Consider the following 21,207-nt stretch of genomic DNA (forward strand, 5'->3'; position numbering starts at 1 on the left):
AGGTAGCTCCACACAGAACTTTACCCCTAACTACAAGTCCATTCCAGAAAAATCACAAAGAAATACGTTTTCCCACTTACAAACTGAACATACGTACTAGCCACATACTAGCACACTGGCCCTTTACCAGTTATGTGTATTCTCCTAATTGTGCCATGCATATGTCTAATTAGAAAGAGTTATATCTCTTCCATTGTGAAGTGCTTTTAATCACTTTCTTTCACACATGGATTACTCTAAAAATACCACACGACTGAGAATAAAACAAAGGAAGCATTTTCACCATGTTTACTAGCATCTCTGGTAAGTCCCATATCTCATCTAATTCACCTTCACCATGAACTCCAAATGATCCACAGAGTAACTAATAAAAAAGATTTTAAAAAATGATCTCAGGTAGAACAACACCACCACCTTTGAGGAAATGATACCAAAAAGAGGAAGCAATTTACAACACAGCATGAAGCATGTCCACAAAAGCTCAGCCGGCTGACAGATCAGATACTTTGGAAATGCACAAAATTCCGGAGAATTTTTTTAAGTTTGTTTATTTATTTTGAGAGGGAGAGCACAAGCAGGAAGCGGGGGAGGGGCAGAGAGAGATGGGGAGAGAGGATCCAATGAAGGTTCTGTGCTATCAGTGCAGAGCCGGACGTGGGGTTCAACACCATAAACCATGAGATCATGACCTGAGACGACATCAAAAGTCAGACACTTAATGGACTAGCTACCCAGGTGCCCCAAAATTCTGGAGAATTTTAAAAGCTTTTCATAACCTCAGGCATGATAACCTATCAAAACTGAGCAATGTGTAGACAGTGCAGGGCCTAGTTGAGATTCTCTCTCTCCCTCTCTCTCTCTACCCCTCCCCCACTTGTGCTTTCTTTCTCAAAATAAATAAACTTAAAAAAAGAAAACTGAGCAATGTGCTATTAAAAACAATGTCTTTGGATCCACCAGTTTTCCCTTCCAAACTGCATTATTACTCACATTTGCATTATTCTCTGGACACTCCATCAAGTATCTCAGCTGTCCTAAGGAACTTGGTATCCTGTGACCACGGTACATTTTTTTTAATTTTTAAAAATTTTTTCATGTTTATTTTTGTGAGAGAGAGAGAGACAGAGTGGGAGCAGGAAGGGGAGGGGCAGAGAGAGAGGGAGACACAGAATCTGAAGCAGGCTCCAGGCTCTGAGCTGTCAACACAGAGCCCGATACAGTGCTCAAACCCATTAATGGCAAGATCCAAGATCGTGACCTGAGCCAAAGTCATACACTTAGCCGACTGAACCACCCAGGAGCCCCCAGAGTCACCATACATTTTTACCCATATAGTTTTATTTACATCTACAACAATCTAGGGGCCCCTGGGTGGCTCAGGTGGTTGAGTGTATGACTTCAGCTCAGGTCATGATTTCACCGTCCGTGGGTTCGAGCCCACATCAGGCTCTGTGCTGACAGCTCAGATCTGTGCTGGAGCCTGCTTCAGATTCTGGGTCTGCCTCTCTCTCTGCCCCTCCCCTGATCACGCTGTCTCTCTCTCTCTCAAAAATAAACATAAAAAATAATCTACAACAATCTAAACAATTTAAGCATTCTACCATCTATCCTTAAAACCAAAGTTTTCTTTCCCTCTTTGTCTTTTATTTTCCCCTTTTTCCCCTCTAGTGTTCTTAAGAGATGGGGAATGGAGAGCCATTAACCAAACTGAAATTGAATTGTATAAATGCATCTCTTGGAAAGCCCATAGCCTTCACTAGATTTTTAAAGGAGTCTATGGGCCCATACATGGTATGACCCATTCTACACACTTGGTCACCTAAGAACATTTCTCAGCCTGAAAGCACTCAAGCTAACAAAGCTCTGCTCAATCAATAACCTCAAGCTTTTCTGGAGTTTCTACATATTAAGTATTTTTTAAAAATCAAAGACTCACATGTCCGCTCTTTCCATAAAGATGCTAATCTTACTGATTCCTAATGAAAAGATGCTTTCTTGTAATGAAAAAATAAACAGCAGCAATATTTGGCCAAACCACCACTAATATTCTAGGAATATCATTTTAGAGCTGAACTGTGGAGTTTGTCCCTCCTGACAATTTTATCAAGGTACACATAGAATAAATACCATTTACAGAAACTAGTGGTTCATTTCCAGCCTGCCTTAATATGAGAGAGCTGCTTGATTTTCGTGCATCTTCATAATGCACCAGAAAAGAACTTGAGGCTAGGACTGTTTGGGCTGTTTTGTAAATGAAGCAGGGGCACTAAGTACAGAAAAATAAGTCTTTATGACCGAATATAGATATATATCATGTTAGTCGGCATGGCAAAAATCATGGTTAAGCACTAAAGGGCTTGGCTCATCTAACTAGTTTTCTTAGCGCTTTGGTTAGTTGGTTTAATACAGAGTATTTCCTCTAGGTCTTTAATTCTATTTGCCCCCAAATGCTGCAAAGGCGATATTTGAACAACCAAATCCTCACGTGTGAGTGAAACAGCTAATATAAGTCCGGTGGCAGCGACGAAAGGATAACGACGGTCGGTGTTCAGGGTGCAGGTACCGACGGCACGGCGCTGTTAACTATTACCCACAGACATCATCTTTACATCTGTTCTTAGATATGAGTTTATGACCCAGCACTACGCAACCAACAAGAGGAAAGGGAAAGTCCAGGTACTGCGGGGAACTGGCCAGTCCCCGGACTGGCAGCCGGTGCCCGCCCGGCCGCCCTGCGGCCTGCACCATCCCGGCAGGCGGCGGTCTCGCGTAGAGCGCGAAACCCGGGGCGGAGCCGCGAGTGGCGGCGGACGCGAGGGAACCGCAGCGCCCGACCCGGGGTCCGGGGTCACTCCGCCCTCCCCGGCCACCCGCCGGCGCCGCCCACCGCCTCCAGCCCTGCTCACCCGGGCTCTTCAGGTTGTAGCGGGTCTCCATGGCGGATCGCTGGCCCGGCTCCGGCCTCCCGGCCAGCCGCCTCCACCTTTCCGCGCCGCCGCCGGTGTGAAAGCGCGGCTCAGGCCGATTGGGCCAGGCCGAGGGAGCCTCCGCAGACGCCGCCCAGCCCCGGCCCCGACTGCAGGCAGGAGAGTGAAGGCGGGGCGCGGGCTTCGCGATGGCACCGCCTCCCCCGCGGCTCCCCCGCCTCCCTGAGGGCGGGGCAGGCGCCGGCGCCGGCCGGGGAGTCGCTGTACCGGGCGCCCGGGCTGGAGGTAAGCTTTCCCGTCTGGCCCCGGGCCCAACCCCGCCGCGGCCGCCCGGCCTGCGTCACCCGCCCTCGCCCGGGTTTTGTGAAGTTGCCCTGACGTGGCGGTCGCTTCGTGGCGGTCGGTCGGCCGGCTCCGGCGTCCGTCACTGCGTAGTCGCCGCTGGCCCCGCGGAAAGCGCTCCGGGGTCTGCAAAAGCGTACGGCGCCCTCGTCTGCCCCTCGCCCAGGCCCAGCGGAAGCCGACCTTTTGCCGGGCCTGTCCGGGGTCCCCCGGCGCTCGCGGGTATTACGGAAGAACGGCGCGGCCGGAAGCGGCCCAGCCCTACTCGCCGCCGGTGGGCTCCTGGAGCCCGGGCCTGAGAGTCCAGAGGGGCCCGGGCTCCGGCTGCCCGCGCGCTGCACAGCCTTGTCTGTGATCCAGTATAGCTGATGGGAGTGGGAACAGTTACGTGCGGAAGGGAAAATCCAGTGATAAAGGAATGGAGTAGGATTTTTAGAACAGTTTTTTTAAGATAATGTCATCAGGTGCAAGACACTTGTAAGCATTTATAGTTAGTTATAAATAATTGTGACTTGCCAAATAAAACTAAGGGAATTACGTTGAATTTGCGGGAAAGCATACAAATACGTAAGGTTGAACCTCAGAGGACACAGTTCATGCTTCATTATGGAAAAAATGGGATTAAGAGAAAGAGGGCTTGGGTTCTTGAAGGCCTAAAGGAGGGGCGAGAATTTAGGAAAGAGGGAGGGATTGGCAGACTAGGGAGGATGAAGAGGGAAGGAAGGAATTCTAGGTGAGATGAAGAAGGGTTAATCCTCCTGGCCAAGTTACATTTTGTTATATAAAGAATTGTACCAGCAACCTTTTGTAAAGAGTGAAATTGGGAGGGAAGGGAAGAAATGGAGGATATCTAAAATAAAATTAGATGATATCTTTCAAGCCTTTCCATGTTGTTGTTTTCTGAAAAGTAAAGGGATAATCAGACTGGCTGAGATGCGCAAACCAAACCAAACCCCAATGTGCTGCTTCGTTCATTTTTTCATTCTTTGTTATTAAATCTTCAAATTGTCTAACATTTGACAGTTTTGCAAAAGCCAGTGGCAATAGGCCTCACAATGAAGAGGCTTGTGAAACAGGTATTATCATTCCTATCTGATAGCTAAGGAAACAGAGTTCTGAAAGCATTAGGAGCCTTTCAGTTACTCATCCTGCAGGTCGGTCAAATTCCGAATGCTGTAGTCTCTGGGGGCTCTCCTCCTTTATTTCCTCTGCACTGAGAGTGGGACATTTTTCTTTTCTTTTTAGAAGATACTACCACCTAGTCTGCTTCTTAGTGCTGAAGGGGTTCAAGACAGCCCCCCCCCCAGAATGTGCCACTTGACATATGGATTATTTTGAGTTGAAGGCGCTTGAGACCCTGCAAGCTGAAGAGAAACTTTTGTCCGTCTCTTAACCACACAGAAAAATCTAAATTGGGGGTATTTCCCAGAAAAAGGATTGTTAGCAGAGATAAATTTTATCTGAGTGACCCATCTGTATTGCAGAGCAAACGTCTAATAACCAAACATCTGTTCTCCTTATTGCCCTGTGAAGTGCCTTCCTTTCCTCTGAAGTCCCAGACCCGGAGCCCTTCTCCTTAGTTCAGGATGACATACAAGCCTCATTTTGCCTGACTTTGGAGTTTCCATGTCTATGTGGATTCCCTGTATGTATGCTGTTAACTTTTATTTTCTCCTGCTTATCTGTCTCGTGTCAATTTGATTCCTAGTCCTGCTAGAAGGACCTTGAAGGGAACAGGAGTTCTTGCTCCCTGAAAAGAGACAAAGAATTCTTGCTCCTTAACAGGCTTCTTTCCTCCACCAGACTGGCTCCATAGGAATTATAATCTCTCCTTTCTTGGTTAAAAACAAAAAAATTTATTCTGACAGTGTAGTTCATGGGCACATGTTAAAGTTTATTAAAGTTGTTGCAAGAGCAAAGACCTCTAGCAAGCCAATTGAAAGATTTCTCTCAGCAGAAACGTTTATATAGAAAAGTTTATTTATTTACAACCACTATCGTTGCCCTATATGGTTCCTCTTTTCCTTAGATAGTAAAGAAGTCCTGTGAAGTGCAGGTCTACCACTCATCTTCATTTGCATCCTAGGAGCAAGGCCAGGACTATTCTGAGCATTTACTGTGTATTGGGCCCAGTACTGGGCACCTGATATACATCAATTCATTTATTCTTCACAACAATACTGACAGCAGCGTAGGTTATTTATACCCATTTTACTGATGAAGGCAGTTGAGGTCTCAGAAAAATGAGCAATTTTTTTAAAATTTATTTTTGAGACAGAGATAGAGCACAAGCAGGAGAGGGGCAGAGAGAGAGGGAGACACAGAATCTGAAGCAGGTTCCAGGCTCTGAGCTGTCAGCACAGAGCCCAACATGGGGCTTGAACTCATGGACCATGAGATCATGACCTGAGCCGAAGTCCGACACTGAGCCACCCAGGCACCATGAGCAATTTTTTTTTTTTTTTTTTAAGTAATCTCTGTATCCAACTGGGAGCTTGAACTCACAACCCCAAGATCAGGAGTCACATGCTGTACTGACTGAGCCAGCCAGGCTCCCCAAAGCAGTTTACTTTAATTCTCAGTTTTTTCCACTACATTACAAGTTCTTCTACTTCTAACATGCTATTTTTTTTTTTTATCATATTGATGAAAACAAATTTTTCTAAAATTTTATTTATTTCTCGATTTGAATACTTTGAAATCTTAAAAGTTTCAGCATCTTGTCCAAGGCTGTTTAGGAAGTGGAAGAACCCTGATTCAAGTCCAGGTCTTTTAGGTCTGAAACCTGGATTGTTTTTGCTACACTAGGAAGGAATCAGGCTATTTTGTGTCATGCAAGGTCTTTTTTCCCACCACCATTTGAAAATGGAAATGCTTGGGGCTCCTGGGTGGCTCAGTTGGTTGAGCAGCCAACTCTTGATTTTGGCTCAGGTCATGATCTCACAGTTCATGGGATCAAGCCCCGTGTCGGACTCCACACTGACAGTGAAGAGCCTGCCTGAGATTCTCCCTCTTCTCCTTTCTCTGCCCCTCCCCTGGTCCCAAATGTGTTCTCCCTCTCTCTCTCTTTCTCAAACATTTTTTAAAAAATATTTTTCCCATTAATAAGCAAAGTAGTAAATACAGTAGTAAACATTTGTTTGCAACATTATTAAAATCATTTTTACTGTGACTTTCTTTAAAATAACACTTTTTTGGAGACCCAATTTGCTGCCATAGTTTTGAATTATCTGACATCTTCCCCCAAATTATGGTTCTTGATATTAAAAATGAAGAAAAAGAAACCTGCTTAGTACTGTAGTTTTGCTTTGTTTACATGGATTGCATATCTTTGGTTTGTTTTTTTTGTTTTTTTTTCACAATAAAAGTGCTTTCATTTTTAAAAACTATTCCTTTAATCTCCACACCCAACATGGGGCTCAAACTCACAACCCTGAGACTGAGTCACATGCTCTTTCAGCCAGCCAGGTGCCCCTCACAATATAGACGCTTTTAAAATTAAAAGCAAAAATTACAGTGCTCATAGTGCTTACTCCCTAGTTCTGACGAACTGATGAGTTTAACAAGGGATCATTCGTTTCTAATCTTAGCTGTTAAGGAAACACCTGCCACTAAGATAAAGCTAGTTGCTCATGGATGAAAGAACAGGTACTTTGTGATGTGCCAGCAACTGTGTCTTCTCCCTCCCTCTTCCTGGGTCCTCTCCGAATTGCTCTTCAGGATAGATGGTTGCTGTCCCTCTGCCACTCTGTCTATGCCTTTTTTCTTATGGCCCCTACCCTGCCACACCAGTGTGTCATTCCCTGAACCTTTTTAGGCACTTGCTGATGGAAGAAACTTGGTCATCTACAAACTCGCCTGAATAACTTAGAACTCTGCTGTCTACCCTGAGAGCAGTTTCAGTTTCTATTCATTGGGAAATTGCAAAACGGCAAAAAATTAGTGTGAGTCGAATACTTTTAAACAAATTTGTGTTTTCTTCACCACTGCAGCATCCACAATCTTCCAAAAAGTCATAGTTGATAAAGATGTGAAACTTTCTTCAGTCTACAGACAATGCTCAACGCACACACAAATTACAAAACTTCGTAGAGAAATTCTGCAGCCCCAAGGCATTTCAGGAATATTATTACCATCTTTAGAACTAACAACTCAATGCTGTTTCCCATTAAAATCCAGTTTGCAAGCTTTGAATAACAGCCAAGTCATCATCTTCTAAAAAGCAGTCCTGGACTTCCCTACAGTTTATCCTTTTAGCACAAAATAACCGCAAGGTGCAGGTATGCCACCACTCCGCCTACCTTCTAGCCTCTTGTGAGAGAACGGCCGGGCCAGTCTCACTTCCCTGGAAACTGATGTTAGGTTTAGGTGCAGATGTTCTTAAATGGAAACATATAGCATATATGCCAGAATAGGAAGTAAAATTTTTCCAAGATACCATTCTTCAGAAAAAAGAGTTGCCTTAAGTTTTTGTCTTTGTCCTTTTTGAACAAAGTACTCTTCAGGAAGACAATATGTCTTGAAAGGGCCTCGAGCAATGGCAGTTTTCTAATAAGGGTTACCTAAAAAATTATGGGGGAAAGGTGAAGACATTCCTGAGGGTACGACCTTGGAGAATAAGCATAGGAGATCATTATTAGTAGGCTTTTTAAAAAGTCGCTGAAAAGAGAAACGTAAGAAGTACTTATTTGTGGAGATAGTGAATATAGAGGGGGGAAACATACGTGTCTTGATGTTTAACAAATGATTTTTGGAGACCCCATAATATCTCCACTGACAGTATCCTATTCAATTTAAAACATGTTCTTTTTGGGTGAACCCTCTTGCATTGTTGGTGGGAATGCAAACTGGTAGAGCCACTCTGGAGAACAGCATGGAGGTTCCTCAAAAAGTGAAAAATAAAACTACCCTACAATCCAACAATTGCACTACTAGGTATTTATTCCAAAGGATACAAAAAATACAGATTTGAAGGGGTACATGCTCCCTGATGTTTATAGCAGCATTATCAACAATAACCAAACTATGGAAAGAGCCCAAATGTCCATCAATGGATGAATGGATAAAGAAGATGTGGTTTATATATACAATGGAATATTACTCAGCCATCGAAAAGAATGAAATCTTGCCATTTGCAACTACGTAGATGGAACTGGAGGGAATTATGCTAAGCAAATAAGTCAGTAGAGAAAGACAAATACCATCTGATTTCGCACATGGAATTTAAGAAACAAAACAGATGAACGTATGGGAGGGGGAAGAAAGATAGAAACAAACCTTAAGAGACTCTTAAAGATAGAGGACAAACTGAGGGTTGGTAGAGGGATGTAGGTAGGGGTGGGCTAATGGGTGTTAAGGGGGCAGCTGTTGCAATGTATGTAAGTGATGAATCATTGAATTCTACTCCTGAAACAAATACTGCACTGTATATTACCTAACTAGAATTTGGGTTGGGGGGGGAAATACTCTTTTTTTTTTTTTTGAACATTCTTTCTTAAACAGCCAAGAGGGAACTGTTAGATGATTCAAAATTTCCCATGATGATGAAAACCCTGCTGTACAAGATGCCTGTGAAGAATTAAATAGAATGATTTGAGTGGGGAAGAAATTTTTTTATTAATACCATTTTGTTAATTTGTTTTTGTAATACCATTTTATAATTTGTTATTTTAATATGAATAAATATTTAAATATCTAAAGTAACGCATGGTTTGGGAACTTGGGTGGTTCAGTTGGTTGAGCATCTGACTTTGGCTCAGGTCATGATCTCATGGCTTGTGAGTTCAAGTCCCACATTGGGCTGTGTGCTGACATCTCAGAGCCTGGAGCCTACTTGGAATTCTGTGTCTCTCTCTCTCTCTCTCTGCCCCTCCCCACTCACTCACGCACTCTCTTTCAAAAATAAATAAAACATTTAAAAAATTTAACAATTTAACTAGACTTTTTAAATTATTTAATTTACATCTATAAAAGTTTACATTCAAGGGGCACTTGAGTGGCTCAGTCAGTTGAGTGCCTGAGTCTGGATTTCTACTCTGGTCATGATCCTGGGGTCATGGGATCGAGCCCAGCATCTAGTTCCAAGCTGAGCATGGAGCCTGCTTAAGATTCTCTCTCTCCCTCTGCCTCTCCCCGCCCCCTGCTTTTGCACACTCGCTCGCTCTCTCTCGTAAAAAAAAAAAAAAAAAAAGTTTACATTCACATTGTTGATTAAATAAATTGGATTTTAAAAGCTACATAACCCAATTGGAAAAAGAAACTAACGCTGGAGACGTGTATGTGTGTGTGTGTGTGTGTGTGTGTGTGTGTGTGTGTGTGTACACATGTTTGTGTGCGTGTGTATGTGTGTTAATGGAGGAGTGGAAGAGTGAAGAAAGCTCCCCTAGTGATTCTAACCCTAGTCTTCCATCATCTCTGCTTCTCATCCCTTTTAACAGCTATAAGGCCAAACAATGTCTCCCAATATATAAGACTTGCCTAGGATACATATTTAAAATACAAATTCCTAGACCTCTCCCCAGAGATTCAGATTCAAGAAGGCTGGAGTAGAGATGAGAATTTATGTTTTTAAACACACTAGGTGATTCTTACGATCCAAGAACTTTGGAAAGCTCTGGCCTTGAGCATTAAATGAAATGGTAGGACATGAATTTGATGGTGCTTTTTCTTGCACCTTATTAATCTGAGTTCCTTCCTCTCCCACTGAGATGGAAAGATATCTAGGACTGGCCCCTCCCAGTCAGCCCCTTTACTGGCTGCTTCCCATGGAAGGGAGGTGACTGAGGTCGCTTGTAGAAGTCTGGGAGAAGTCCGGAGTTTGTTCCTGGTTACTGACTACTTGATGAAGGCAGAGCATTACTGTCATGAGCTCTCTGCAAGGCCAGAGGCAAGCAATGACTGGGCAGCAGTCACAGGGACCTAGGCAATAATGGAAGGTGGCAGCAACCAGAATCAGCTTGTAGGAGGAGAAATGGAATTCTCCACACAGGTGGTGAGGGTAAGTGTTGGTGGCAAGAACTCCTGTCCCCTTCAAGGTCCTTCTGGTTGAACTAAATCAAATTGACACGAGACAGATAAACAGAAGAAAATCAAATTTTATAGCATGTGTATGGGGCATCCACACAGACATGGAAACTCTAAAGTCAGGCAAAATGAGTTCTATATGTCATTCTGAACTAAGGAGAAGTGGGTGGGGATCTGGAGCTTCAAGGGAAGAATGCACTTAACAGGGCAATAAAAAGTAATGCAGATGTTTGGTAATAAAATGTTTGCCCTACCATACAGATGGGTCACTCAGATAAAAACTATCTCTGATAATTATGCTTATTCTGGGAAATACCCCCAATTTAGATTCTTCTCTGTGGTTAAGGAAAGGACAGAAGTTTCTCTTGAGCCTGAAAGGTCTTGATTGCCTTCAGCTCAGTCTTCACACTAGAGTGGCTCATCTTGGGGTGGCCTGCATTAGCATTGGAAGAAACTGAGGTCAACTGTAGTTGGCCATTCAGGGGAAGGGTCTTAAGTGGTTTTTGTGTGTGTGTGGGGGGGGGGGGGGGTTGCTCAGTTTTGAGAAACTAGAAAGATCCTCCTTGCCCCAGCCGTTGATTAGTAAGATTGAAGAAGCAGGGTGGTCAAGACCTCAGGCAGCCCGACACTAGTTAATGCCCTCCTCCACCCTGAGTGTAGCAGCAGATCACGTCTCTTTCATGGGGAAGAGCCTTGCTCACCTGCTTCTTGGGAGTCTCAAAATACTAGGGCAAAACTCATGCAATCTCCATATTGGGTAATACCAGTATCATCTGATTTAACAAAGGACCACATAGAAGTCAGATGTAAATTCATGAGTCCCTAAAATCCCGGTAAAGTTAACTATTTATTATAGTCAAGGATAGAGTCTACAGTAAATGATGATCTTGCCAGGACAGCAGCCTCATAAATCCCCTACAACCCAGCATACAAAAACGTCCAAGCGGGGCGCCTGGGTGGCTCAGTCGGTTAAGTGGCCGACTTCGGCCCAGGTCATGATCTCGCGGTCCGTGAGTTCGAGCCCCGCGTCGGGCTCTGTGCTGACAGCTCAGAGCCTGGAGCCTGTTTCAGATTCTGTGTCTCCCTCTCTCTGACCCTCCCCTGTTCATACTTTGTCTCTCTCTGTCTCAAAAATAAATAAATGTTAAAAAAAAATTAAAAAAAAAAAAAAGTCCAAGGGATGGCAATGGAAAGTACAACTACTCCGGTAAACAGCAGAAAGCCCTGATTAAGTGAAAGGAAAATTCAAGAACTTCCTCAGAATTTCCCCTAGGTTTGTTAAGATTTTAAAATTAACAGGAGGGGCGCCTGGGTGGCTCAGTCAGTTAAGCGTCTGGCTTTGGCTCAGGTGGTGATCTCATGGTTTGTGGGTGCGAGCCCTGCGTCGGACTCTGTGCTGACAGCTCACAGCCTGGAACCTGCTTCGGATTCTGTGCCTCCCTCTGTCTGTCCCTCCTCCGCTCATGTTCTGTCTCTGTCTCTCAAAAATAAATAAACATTAGGGAAAGAAAATATTTTAGGCTAGAAAGAAAATCCTCAGGTATCTCTGATCTGGCAAATGGATTCATTCGTTCCAGCAATGCTTTACAAATAGAGCATGACCCATTAGTGAATTGTGACATCTTTTTCAAAAAGGAAATAAAAAAATACTAGAATGCATTGCATGTAGAAGGAATAATACTATGTGAGATTTTTTTAAATGTTTATTATTTATTTTAGAGAGAGAGAGAGACTGAGCACGAGCAGGGGAGGGGCAGGGAGAGAGGGAGACAGAATCTGAAACAGGCTCCAGCTCTGAGCTGTCAGCCCAGAGCTCAATGTGGGGCTCGAACTCAGGAAATGTGAGATCGTGACCTGAGCCGAAGTTGGATGCTTAAGATCCAGGCGTCCCTACTTTGTGAGATTTTTGAAAAAGTAACATTTATAAGGGGTGCCTGGCTGGCTCAGGTGGTGGGCAGTGCAACTCTTTTTTTTTTTTTAATGTTTTATTTTATTTTTGAGAAAGAGAAAGAGAGTGCAAGCAGGCGTAAGGAAGAGAGAAGGAGACAAAGGATCTGAAAGCAGGCTCTGACAGCAGAGAGCCAGACATGGGGCTTGAACTCACGAACCATTGAGATCCATGACCTAAGCCAAAGTCAAAGGCTTAACCAATTCAGCCACCCAGGTGCCCCGACAGTGTGACTCTTAATCTCCATGTTGTGAGTTGGCACCCCAACTGAGTGTAGAAATTACTTAAAAATAAACTCTTGGGACGCCTGGTGGCTCAGTTGGTTAAACGTCTGACTTCGGATCAGGTCATGATCTTGTGGTTCCTGAGTTCAAGCCCCATGTGAAGCTCTGTGCTGACAGCTCAGAGCCTGGAGCCTGCTTCAGATTCTATGTCTTCCTCTCTCTCTGCACCTCCCCTGCTTGTGCTCTGTCTCTTTCTCAAAAATAAATGAACATTAAAAAAATTTTTTTAAGTAATAAACATTAAAAATATTTAAAAATATATTTAAATTTATACTTGACCCTTTAAAAATATAATAAAATCTTTTTAAAAAGTAACATTTATAAGTGTGAGTATGTGATAGTTTGCAATGTGAATTATATTTATTGTGGCTCACAACAAAAAGTTTAAAATGGATTCCATAAAGGGTCAACTCCTACAGTTCTATAAAGTGCTTTATTTTCTATTATTAAAATCCTTGCATCTCCAGAATCTGCCATTTAGGTATTTTATTAAGAACACCTTAATAGGTGTTCGTAGGGGCGCCTGGGTGGCTCGGTTTGTTGAGCATCTGACTTCGGCTTAGGTCATGATCTCATGGTTCGTGGGTTTGAGACCGCGTGTCAGGCTCTGTGCTGACAGCTCAGAGCCTGGAGCCTGCTTCAGATTCTGCGTCTCCCTCTCCCTCTGCCCCTCCCCTGCTCTCACTCTCTCTCTCAAAAATGAATACACATTAAAAAGTTTAAAAAAAAAAAAAAACGTAGCATATAAAAAGTGTCATATCAGTAACTGTTGAATGAAAAACAATTATCATTTCCCTCAGAAAATGACTGACAAAGAAAAGAATCAAAACTCATGGATCCTCTTATTTACCATGCACTGTATGGGCATTCTGGTTCAGCTCTGTTGAGGGAAAATGAGCCACGGCTGAAGAGGGAAGTAAAAACCTGGGAAGCAGGTTCTTGCAAACTGTATTGAGGAGTATGACTGAGATCTATAATGGAGAGTTATGAGGGGTGTTAAGCAAGGGAGTGATGTGGTCAGAACTGTGGTGTAGAACAGTCACTCTGGGTCTTGTGTGGAGAATGGGTGGATGAGGTGGAGAGACGTTAGTTGAGAGGTTATTAAGATCCAGAGAGAGGAGATGGTGATCTAAAGCAGGATAATGGCAAAAGAGACGGAGAGAATAGATTGAATAGAAGTTTGTAAGGCTGCTGGTTAAGGGTCAGACTCTCAGTTTTGGCTCAGGTCATGATCTCACAGTTTCTAGGGTTTGAGCCCCACATCGGGTTCTGTGCTGACGGTGCAGAGCCTGCTTGGGATTCTCTTTTTCTCCCTCTCTTTCTGTCCCTCCCTTGCTCATGCTGTCTCTGTCTGTCTCAAAATAAATAAACTTAAAAAAAAAAAACTATTAAAAAAAAAAAAAAGCTTGTAAGGCTGAGCTGAAAGAACTGGGTGGTTGAAAGGGTGAACAGGAAGCAAGAGCCAAGAAGGAGGCCTACATTTCTGGCAGGCACCACAGGGAGTATAGTCCTACCACCATAGAAAGAGGAGATTTAGCAAGAAGGAAGCAAGTTCAATTTTTGGACATGTTAGATTTAAGGGTCCCCTAATAGAAGATGACAGCAAAAGTATGCTAATGGCAATTTTAAATATAGGTCTGCATCTCAAGAAAAGGTTAGGGTTGAAAAGTATCTTTTTGAATTTTAATCCAGATCAGTGTTTTGTTTTCTATAAATATGGTTACACATATTAAAAATGAAGTAAAAGGTTAAATACAGCTAAGCTCAAAGGCTTATTCTCTCTTGGTTTTCTCAGAATTTCATATACTTTGGTTTCTTAGAAGACCAAAAGTCTGGACAAGGTATTTGAATTCTCTTCTGACATTTAAACACTATCTGTTAATATGATTTTCGGCAGTAGAGTTATTTAATGGATTAGGAAGAAAAACGCATAATCTTGAAGTACATTTAGAGCTGCTCATATTGGTTCTCGCGTAAGAAAAGGTGTTTTTTTTAATATCCCAGCATTTTAGCCTTCATAAGCCCACGCAGCAGTAAATCCTAAACTTCAAGTCCCCGTCTTCAGATTTGTGAAGGGAGGCTACTTAAAGGGACATGTGGTCTGGCTGCTTAGAGCAGTATTGAGAGGGTGGACTCTCCAGGCAGACTCCGGCCCTTCTGTCTTACTACTTATATGATCTTGACCAAAGGATTTCATCCCTCTACCCTCAGTTGCCTCATCTGTAAGATAGTGATAATAGTACCCCCTCTTGGGTTTATGAAGATAACTTACATAAAAGCACTTATGAAATACTGTGTGCACTCAATCATGTTATCAGTAAGTAATTCTGTTCAAGACAATTTTCTTTCTCCTAAACTCAACATCACCACTGATAAAAAACCATAGAAAAATATTATCTTAGGTAGGTTTTCCAACCAGAAACAGAATTTCATATATAAGATGTAACATCTAAAGGCTAGTCTTTTCTGGGAACTCTTAGGTATCTGTCAAAGTCATCACAGAGTGGAATCTTACTAAGCAAGGCAGAATCGATAAGGTGGACTGTTTGGAAAATAATTCCCAGGTAGCTAGGGACTAGGGCCAGAGAAGCAAGAATTAATATCTGAAGTTTACTGAAAAACCAGTTCTACATTCCAAACAGTCACGTTCCCATCAAAAATATGGATAAGGGTGTTCACAATATAAAAATAAAAGTGTAAATCCAATGTAAGTAGTTTACCTTCATTTCCATAAAATGGAAATTAATCAGGACAAACATTTTACTAAAGGGACCCAGCAGGGCCAGTGAAGCAATGATACTCCTGTATGGGATACAACCACACAAGTAGGAAGGACCATACCTACGCTTCACCAAGAGAATATTCTGCTCCCAGAATGATTAGTTATGAATATGCTTGAAATAAAATGAGAGCCTTCCCAAATCATGAGCATGACACATGCTTTTCAATTGGCTGTTAACATTCTTGAAAGCAACGGTTTACCAATAATTACAAATGATGTATGGCTTAAAGTAAAACATAATACGATGCTTGATTACAAATTACAACCAGTCTATAGAAGTTAAATGCATACCATACTTTAATAATCAAGACAGTTTAGCCATTTTTCTGGAGTATGTCTCAAACAGAGTTAGCATATAACCCGTATTTAACAATATTGCTGAGTTCTTAGTCATTTTATATTTAAGGGTCCAAAATATATTATGTTCACAAAATAACACTGTGAATGCCAACCAGTTTTTTACTTATTCCTTCAGAAACACTCTACCCTGGTCATACACACTAATTTTTATCACTAAAAATAACCAAAGGTGGTAATTCAGTCTCACCTCTACACAGAAGTTCTAATTGCCCCAGAAACCTGTAGGTCAAGTTCTCAACCCTTGAAAAGGAGCAAAAATGTTCCAGGGCATCACCGTAGCCATGTATTTGGGCTTTGTATTTATAGCATTAGATTTGAGACCTAAATATGGTCATACGCATCGCAGTAACCCAAGTTCCATATCAGAAATAAAATGTGAAAGGAATCAAAGAGATTTTGTAATTCCAATAGCACAGACTTCAAAAATTGAACTCTTAGACATAACTCCTACATCTGTCTTTAACTAAGAGGTCATTACCATGCTTACAGGTTTGAGGCAGTAATCTATGGATTAGTGTGTGATTAATCAAAGAGTGCACTTACTACCATGAACTTGGGTCCTATGCCATAGGATTATTTTTGCTTTCTCCAAAAGAACCATTTGCTCCTGAAGTAATAGACTTTTAAGGCACATTTTAACAAAAACCCATCATATACCCAGCTTAAAAATGGAAGCCCCTCCTGGTTACAACAATATATATATATAGCTAAGTAATGTGTGATTTACCAGATAGGCAAGTGTCTCTACCTTTAGGATAAAGTCACATTAGAAAAGTGATTCTTTATTTGCTTAATCAAAAAGAAACATTGTGTAAAAAATATTAGAGCATTAAATTTATAAGAATAACCCATATGTACCAAGCCTGTTGGCAAAGATCCAAAGATCCAACAGGATATAGGTCTAGAAATTAAGGAAAAGGCTCCTTTGGAACCCTGGGCTCCTACTGACCCAGGTTTCTGAGCAGGAATCATGAGGAAGGGAGTTGGGCGCCTTAATGATTTTTGGAAATTTCCTTCCAAAATGCACAGACCCTTGGGAGGACTCAAATCTTAAACCGCAATCAGTCTTGCATTTGCAGTTAGCAGCCTCAAAGGAATAGGATTTGGGGAGTAAAGGAGAGAGGATGGAAGGAAGCTACAGATGGAAGTGAGATAGTTTCAAGGGCAAGTAACTTTAGAAACTTGGTACATTTTGCTAGGACCAGCTTTGATTTCCTCAGGAGTCTCTGTTTAAAAATAAATAAATAAATAAAATTATTTTCTAATACCCACAAGTAGCTTTAGGGCACTGACCCTGGGGATGGACATAGAATTACCTACTTGGAATGGTCTGGGGTGAGGGGTGATTAGTAAGTCTCTTAACATCCTGATAGTCTAAGGTAAGCATAAGTGGAAGAATTTCATGGAGACAAAGACAGCTAACTGTAACGCCTCCTCTGGCTGTCCTCTTCCCACTGATCGTTAGGGGTTTGCAGGATGGCTTTTCAGCTGTGCAGAGTGTGCTGCTAGCAAGCTGAGCTCTAGTTCAGTCCTAAGGTGGGAACAGGCAGAGTCCACAAGGCACACGATCACAGATGAGCAGGAGGCTCAGTGGCGACAAACATGCTCACCAGGATTATGCTCTCCGCTCAAGTTCTGAGACATTCCCTGCGGTCATGATCCTCAACAAACATTTTAAATGTTGCACAACAACAGGCCCATTGCTCAGGGCCGAACATACAGAATTGTATATATATTTTTAAATCTGTAGGTACCAATCACCTACAATTGGGAAACCATGTGGCCTCTGATGTTACTTTGACCAATCTCCAGTGATTGGCACCATTTTGGAAATCTGGTCCCAAAGGTTCTAAAGAACAGTAATGCAGCAAAAAGGAACAACCTCTCTGTATAAAATGATTATAGAGATGTGTGTTGAGGTAAAGAGCTTTGTAAAAACTGTTGAGTCGGGAAGTACTGCCCCAGCTATAGAAATTTTTAGGTAAGTTTGGTGCTAACAGTATTCTACAAAACTCCCGTTTATACCAGTGATAAACAGGAGACAGTTCTTATTGCTCCTGGAGCTTGCTGCCCCAATCTGTTCCAGCTCCACTGAAAAATGATTTTTCTTGACAATTGTTAGCAAAGATTCCCAAAGTGATTAAAAAAAAAAAAAGTCATTGCCAATGCATTGCTTTTTGATTTCTGATTGCCATATAGATCTGAACTACACTACAGTATGCATGTCCTTGACACCAAGTACAGAAAAAAGCTTAGAAAAGTTGTTTTATCAAAGTTCAAAGAAAAAAAAAAACATGAAAAAGAGCAAAATATATACAGTTCCTGGCAGTCCTCACACAGGAGTTTCTGACCACAGACCATAAAAGTTTACATTTGTGTAACGAAATTACAGATTTTACTTCATTGTTAAAATACAAGTTTTGGCTTCAAAGTGCTCACTTTATTTAAAAAAGAGAAGATCAAGAGGGTTGCAGGAATTTTTCTTTTCTTACACCGAATACATCATGTGTCCCATATTCTTTTTCCTTTTCCTTTAGTGCAACACAGCTCAGTGGCCTCACTGGAAGGTCTGGCTTAAAAAGATACTCCTGAAACTTCACTACAGCATCACGTTAGGGGTCCCATTGGGGGTGGCTCCTTTTTTCTTCTGTAGCCGATTCTGAACTTTTCGTGATTTCACCATCTTCATTCTCACCTCAAAAACTTCATGGATGGCCTTCCGGAAGCAATGAAAATTATAGTCAATAAGCCCTGGAGAAGAAAACAAAAATATTTAGAAATGTCTCATGGAGCACCTGGGTGGTTCAGCTGGTTAAGCATCTGACTCTTGATTTCAGCTCAGGTCATGATCTCAAGGTCTTGAGTTTAAGCCCAGCATTGGGCTCAGCACTGGGCATGAAACCTACTTGAAATAAAAAGAAAAGAAAATTTTTAAAAAGACACTTAGAAACAATCTCCTCTTTTCATGTCTGCTGTGGCCAAGACAAGCAACTATGGGGAGGCAAAAGAGCAGCCGTAACAGAAGGTTCTCAGACTTCCCGAGGAGCTCTGCAGCTGGGCTTCAGGAATTGCAGGCAAGATTTTGCAAATGGACATGTTTTCCTAAGGAAAGGCTCCAGAGATGGGGCACCTGGATGGCTCAGTCAGTTGAGCGACTGACTCTTGATATCAGCTCAGGTCATGATCCTGGGGTCATAAGATCGGGTCCCGAGTCTAGCTCTGTGCTGAGGGTGGAGCCTGCTTGGGATTCTCTCTTTCCCTCTGTTCCTCTCCCTCACTCATGCTCTCTCTCTCTCTCTCTAAAAAAAAAAAAAAAAAAAAAAAAAAGTTTCCAGATGATAGACCACATTTCCACAGTGTCTATGATCCACAACATTTGAAGAACCAACTAAAGTGCACATTTTTCTGACATGTCAGAATCCAAAATTTCTTACAATTAAGACATATCTTCCATGAAATATTTATTATTTTTCCCCAAAGGGGATTATTAAATTGACTCTGAGTGGAGGCAGACCCTGACTTGAAGTATGGCTGAGATCTCAAAGCTTTAGGATCAATGATTCAATCGATCAATATTTACCAAATATCTATTATCTTTAAGCCATAGTCATAAGCCCTGGGGAAAGCAAAGTCCTAAGTTTAGAGTGGTAACAGTCACCTCCGGTCAATTCTAAGCTCACAAGTTCAACAATCAATGACACTCGAGTTTTTTCAATACTAAGTAAATTTTAAATGCAAAAACAGTAAGGGAGAATCTTTTTGTGTTTTCTGAAATTATTGGTACAAGAATAGAATAAAAGATAATCCAAAGTCTTGAGTGCATTCTTCATCATCACTAATGTGTAAAAGTGTTGAGAGCAACATTATGTTTATACCAATTAGGATAAGGCAGTTGGTTCTATTTAACTTTATTGAAATAACTAGCCCAGTGGTTATTTCCATCCACTCAGGTGATACTTCCAAAGCCCAAACCCAAAATAAAAGAATTGGGATTCCAGCCAAGGAGTGAAATTCTTCCAAACAGTCGTAGTGCACTGGAGCAAACACCATCTCAGCTCCCAGGAGCTGGAAACCCTCTCAGAGGCGCCCTCTGGTGCTTCTACAGCGTTAGTGACCACAGTGCAATAAAACCTCCAAGTGATCTCCCTCAAGACAATTACCAGAATAAAGGGATAAGTAATAATAAATAAATAAGTCCAGGGGTGCCTGGCTGGCTCAGTCGGTAGAGCATGCGACTCCTGATCTCGGCTGTGAGTATGAAACCCATGTTGGGTGTAGAGATTACTTAAAAATAAATTCTTAAAAAAGAAAAAAGTAGCTCTTTTCTGCCTGAGGCTTTCTTTAGTACCACAGAACTTCCTCAACCGCACACAGACAGGTACCAGAGATATGGGAATGAACGTTTTAAGGGTACTCCTCAAACAGAGGGGCCTGGGGGAAGGTGGATAAATGTTTCAGTCTTCCATACTCAACTGGGATGATCTGAATTTGTTCCACACAGCTTCTCAGAGATTCTCCTATTGGGAGTGAGCATAAAACGGCTCATTGACACCACTGTGGGGGGCTTTTCTACCTTCCCAACTCATTTCCCCACTTCCTCAGTTTGGTTTTTGGGACCATTTTTCATATAAAGTATGTAATTAAAAAGAAAATAGGGGCACCTGGCTGGTTCAATCAGTAAAGTATCCGACTCTCGATCTCAGGGTCATGAATTCAAGCCCCACACTGGGTGTGAAGAATAAAAGGAATGAATTTCAAATATAAAAGAAAATAAGGAGCAAATAAATGATTTTATTTAGTGGGAATATGGATACAAGATGTGAGAACAACCTCAAAATTCTTTGCCTATACAGTAAAACCTTGGCTTGTGAGCATAATTCATTCCACAGGCATGCTTGTAATTCAAAGCACCTGTATATCGAAACAAATTCAATTTGTGATCATGTGAGGTTCGGCATCACATACTACTTATATTGCAAGACATAGCTCGTTTATCAAGCTAAAAATTACTAGAAATGTTTGCTCGTCTTGCAGAACACTTGTAGAACAAGTTACTTGCAATCCAAGGTTTTACTGTATATGGAACCAACTTATGAAAGAAAGCTTAGCTAAAAAAAACTGGCTCAGTGAGAATTCAACTTGCAGAAATATTCTATTGGGGTGCCAGAAATATTCTATTCAGTCGGTTAAGCATCCAACTCTTGATCTTGGCTCAGGTCATTATCTCACAGTTTATGAAACTGAGCCCTGAGTCAGGCTCTGTGCAGACAGTGTGGAGCCTGCTTGGGATTCTCTCTCCCTCTCTCTCTCTGTTCCTCCCCACTTGCACTCTCTCTCAAAATAAATAAATAAACATTTTAAACAAACAAAAAAGAAATATTCTATTGATAGTTCCTGAAAAATCTTAACTTAATTCATCTTTGCAATTTAAAATGTTAACAGTATCTTGCTGCATTTGAAGTTTTAAAAGTAGAAATTCACAAGGCACCTGGGCAGCTCAGTTGGTTGAATGTCAACTCCTGATTTAGGCTTAGGTCATGA

The 21,207-nt window shown here is 41.9% G+C and overlaps 2 protein-coding genes and 1 long non-coding RNA gene across 4 annotated transcripts in view; 1 reads left to right on the forward strand and 2 right to left on the reverse strand.

The window, feature by feature from the left end:
- UBE2J1 (ubiquitin conjugating enzyme E2 J1) overlaps positions 1 to 3,453 on the reverse strand; it is a 26,966-nt gene extending 23,513 nt beyond the window's left edge. Inside the window, exon 1 of the mRNA XM_060616160.2 lies at positions 2,907 to 3,453. Coding sequence (XP_060472143.1) covers positions 2,907 to 2,937 — 31 coding nt within the window. The 5' untranslated portion in view covers positions 2,938 to 3,453. The remainder of the gene's footprint in view (positions 1 to 2,906) is intronic.
- LOC144616400 (uncharacterized) lies at positions 3,160 to 8,968 on the forward strand. The gene is made up of 2 exons (XR_013555687.2): positions 3,160 to 3,212; positions 7,262 to 8,968. It is a non-coding gene; the product is annotated as an uncharacterized LOC144616400 (long non-coding RNA).
- A 6,617-nt stretch (positions 8,969 to 15,585) lies between these two features.
- The window catches only part of RRAGD (Ras related GTP binding D), a 40,068-nt gene continuing 34,446 nt past the window's right edge, over positions 15,586 to 21,207 (reverse strand). For both annotated transcript variants that reach the window (XM_060616168.3, XM_060616170.2), the window contains exon 7: positions 15,586 to 18,417. In XM_060616168.3, coding sequence (XP_060472151.1) covers positions 18,266 to 18,417 — 152 coding nt within the window. In that variant the 3' untranslated portion in view covers positions 15,586 to 18,265. The remainder of the gene's footprint in view (positions 18,418 to 21,207) is intronic.

The sequence above is a fragment of the Panthera onca genome, chromosome B2 (assembly GCF_046562875.1).
Source record: "Panthera onca isolate mPanOnc1 chromosome B2, mPanOnc1 haplotype 2, whole genome shotgun sequence".
Taxonomy (NCBI): Eukaryota; Metazoa; Chordata; class Mammalia; order Carnivora; family Felidae; genus Panthera; species Panthera onca.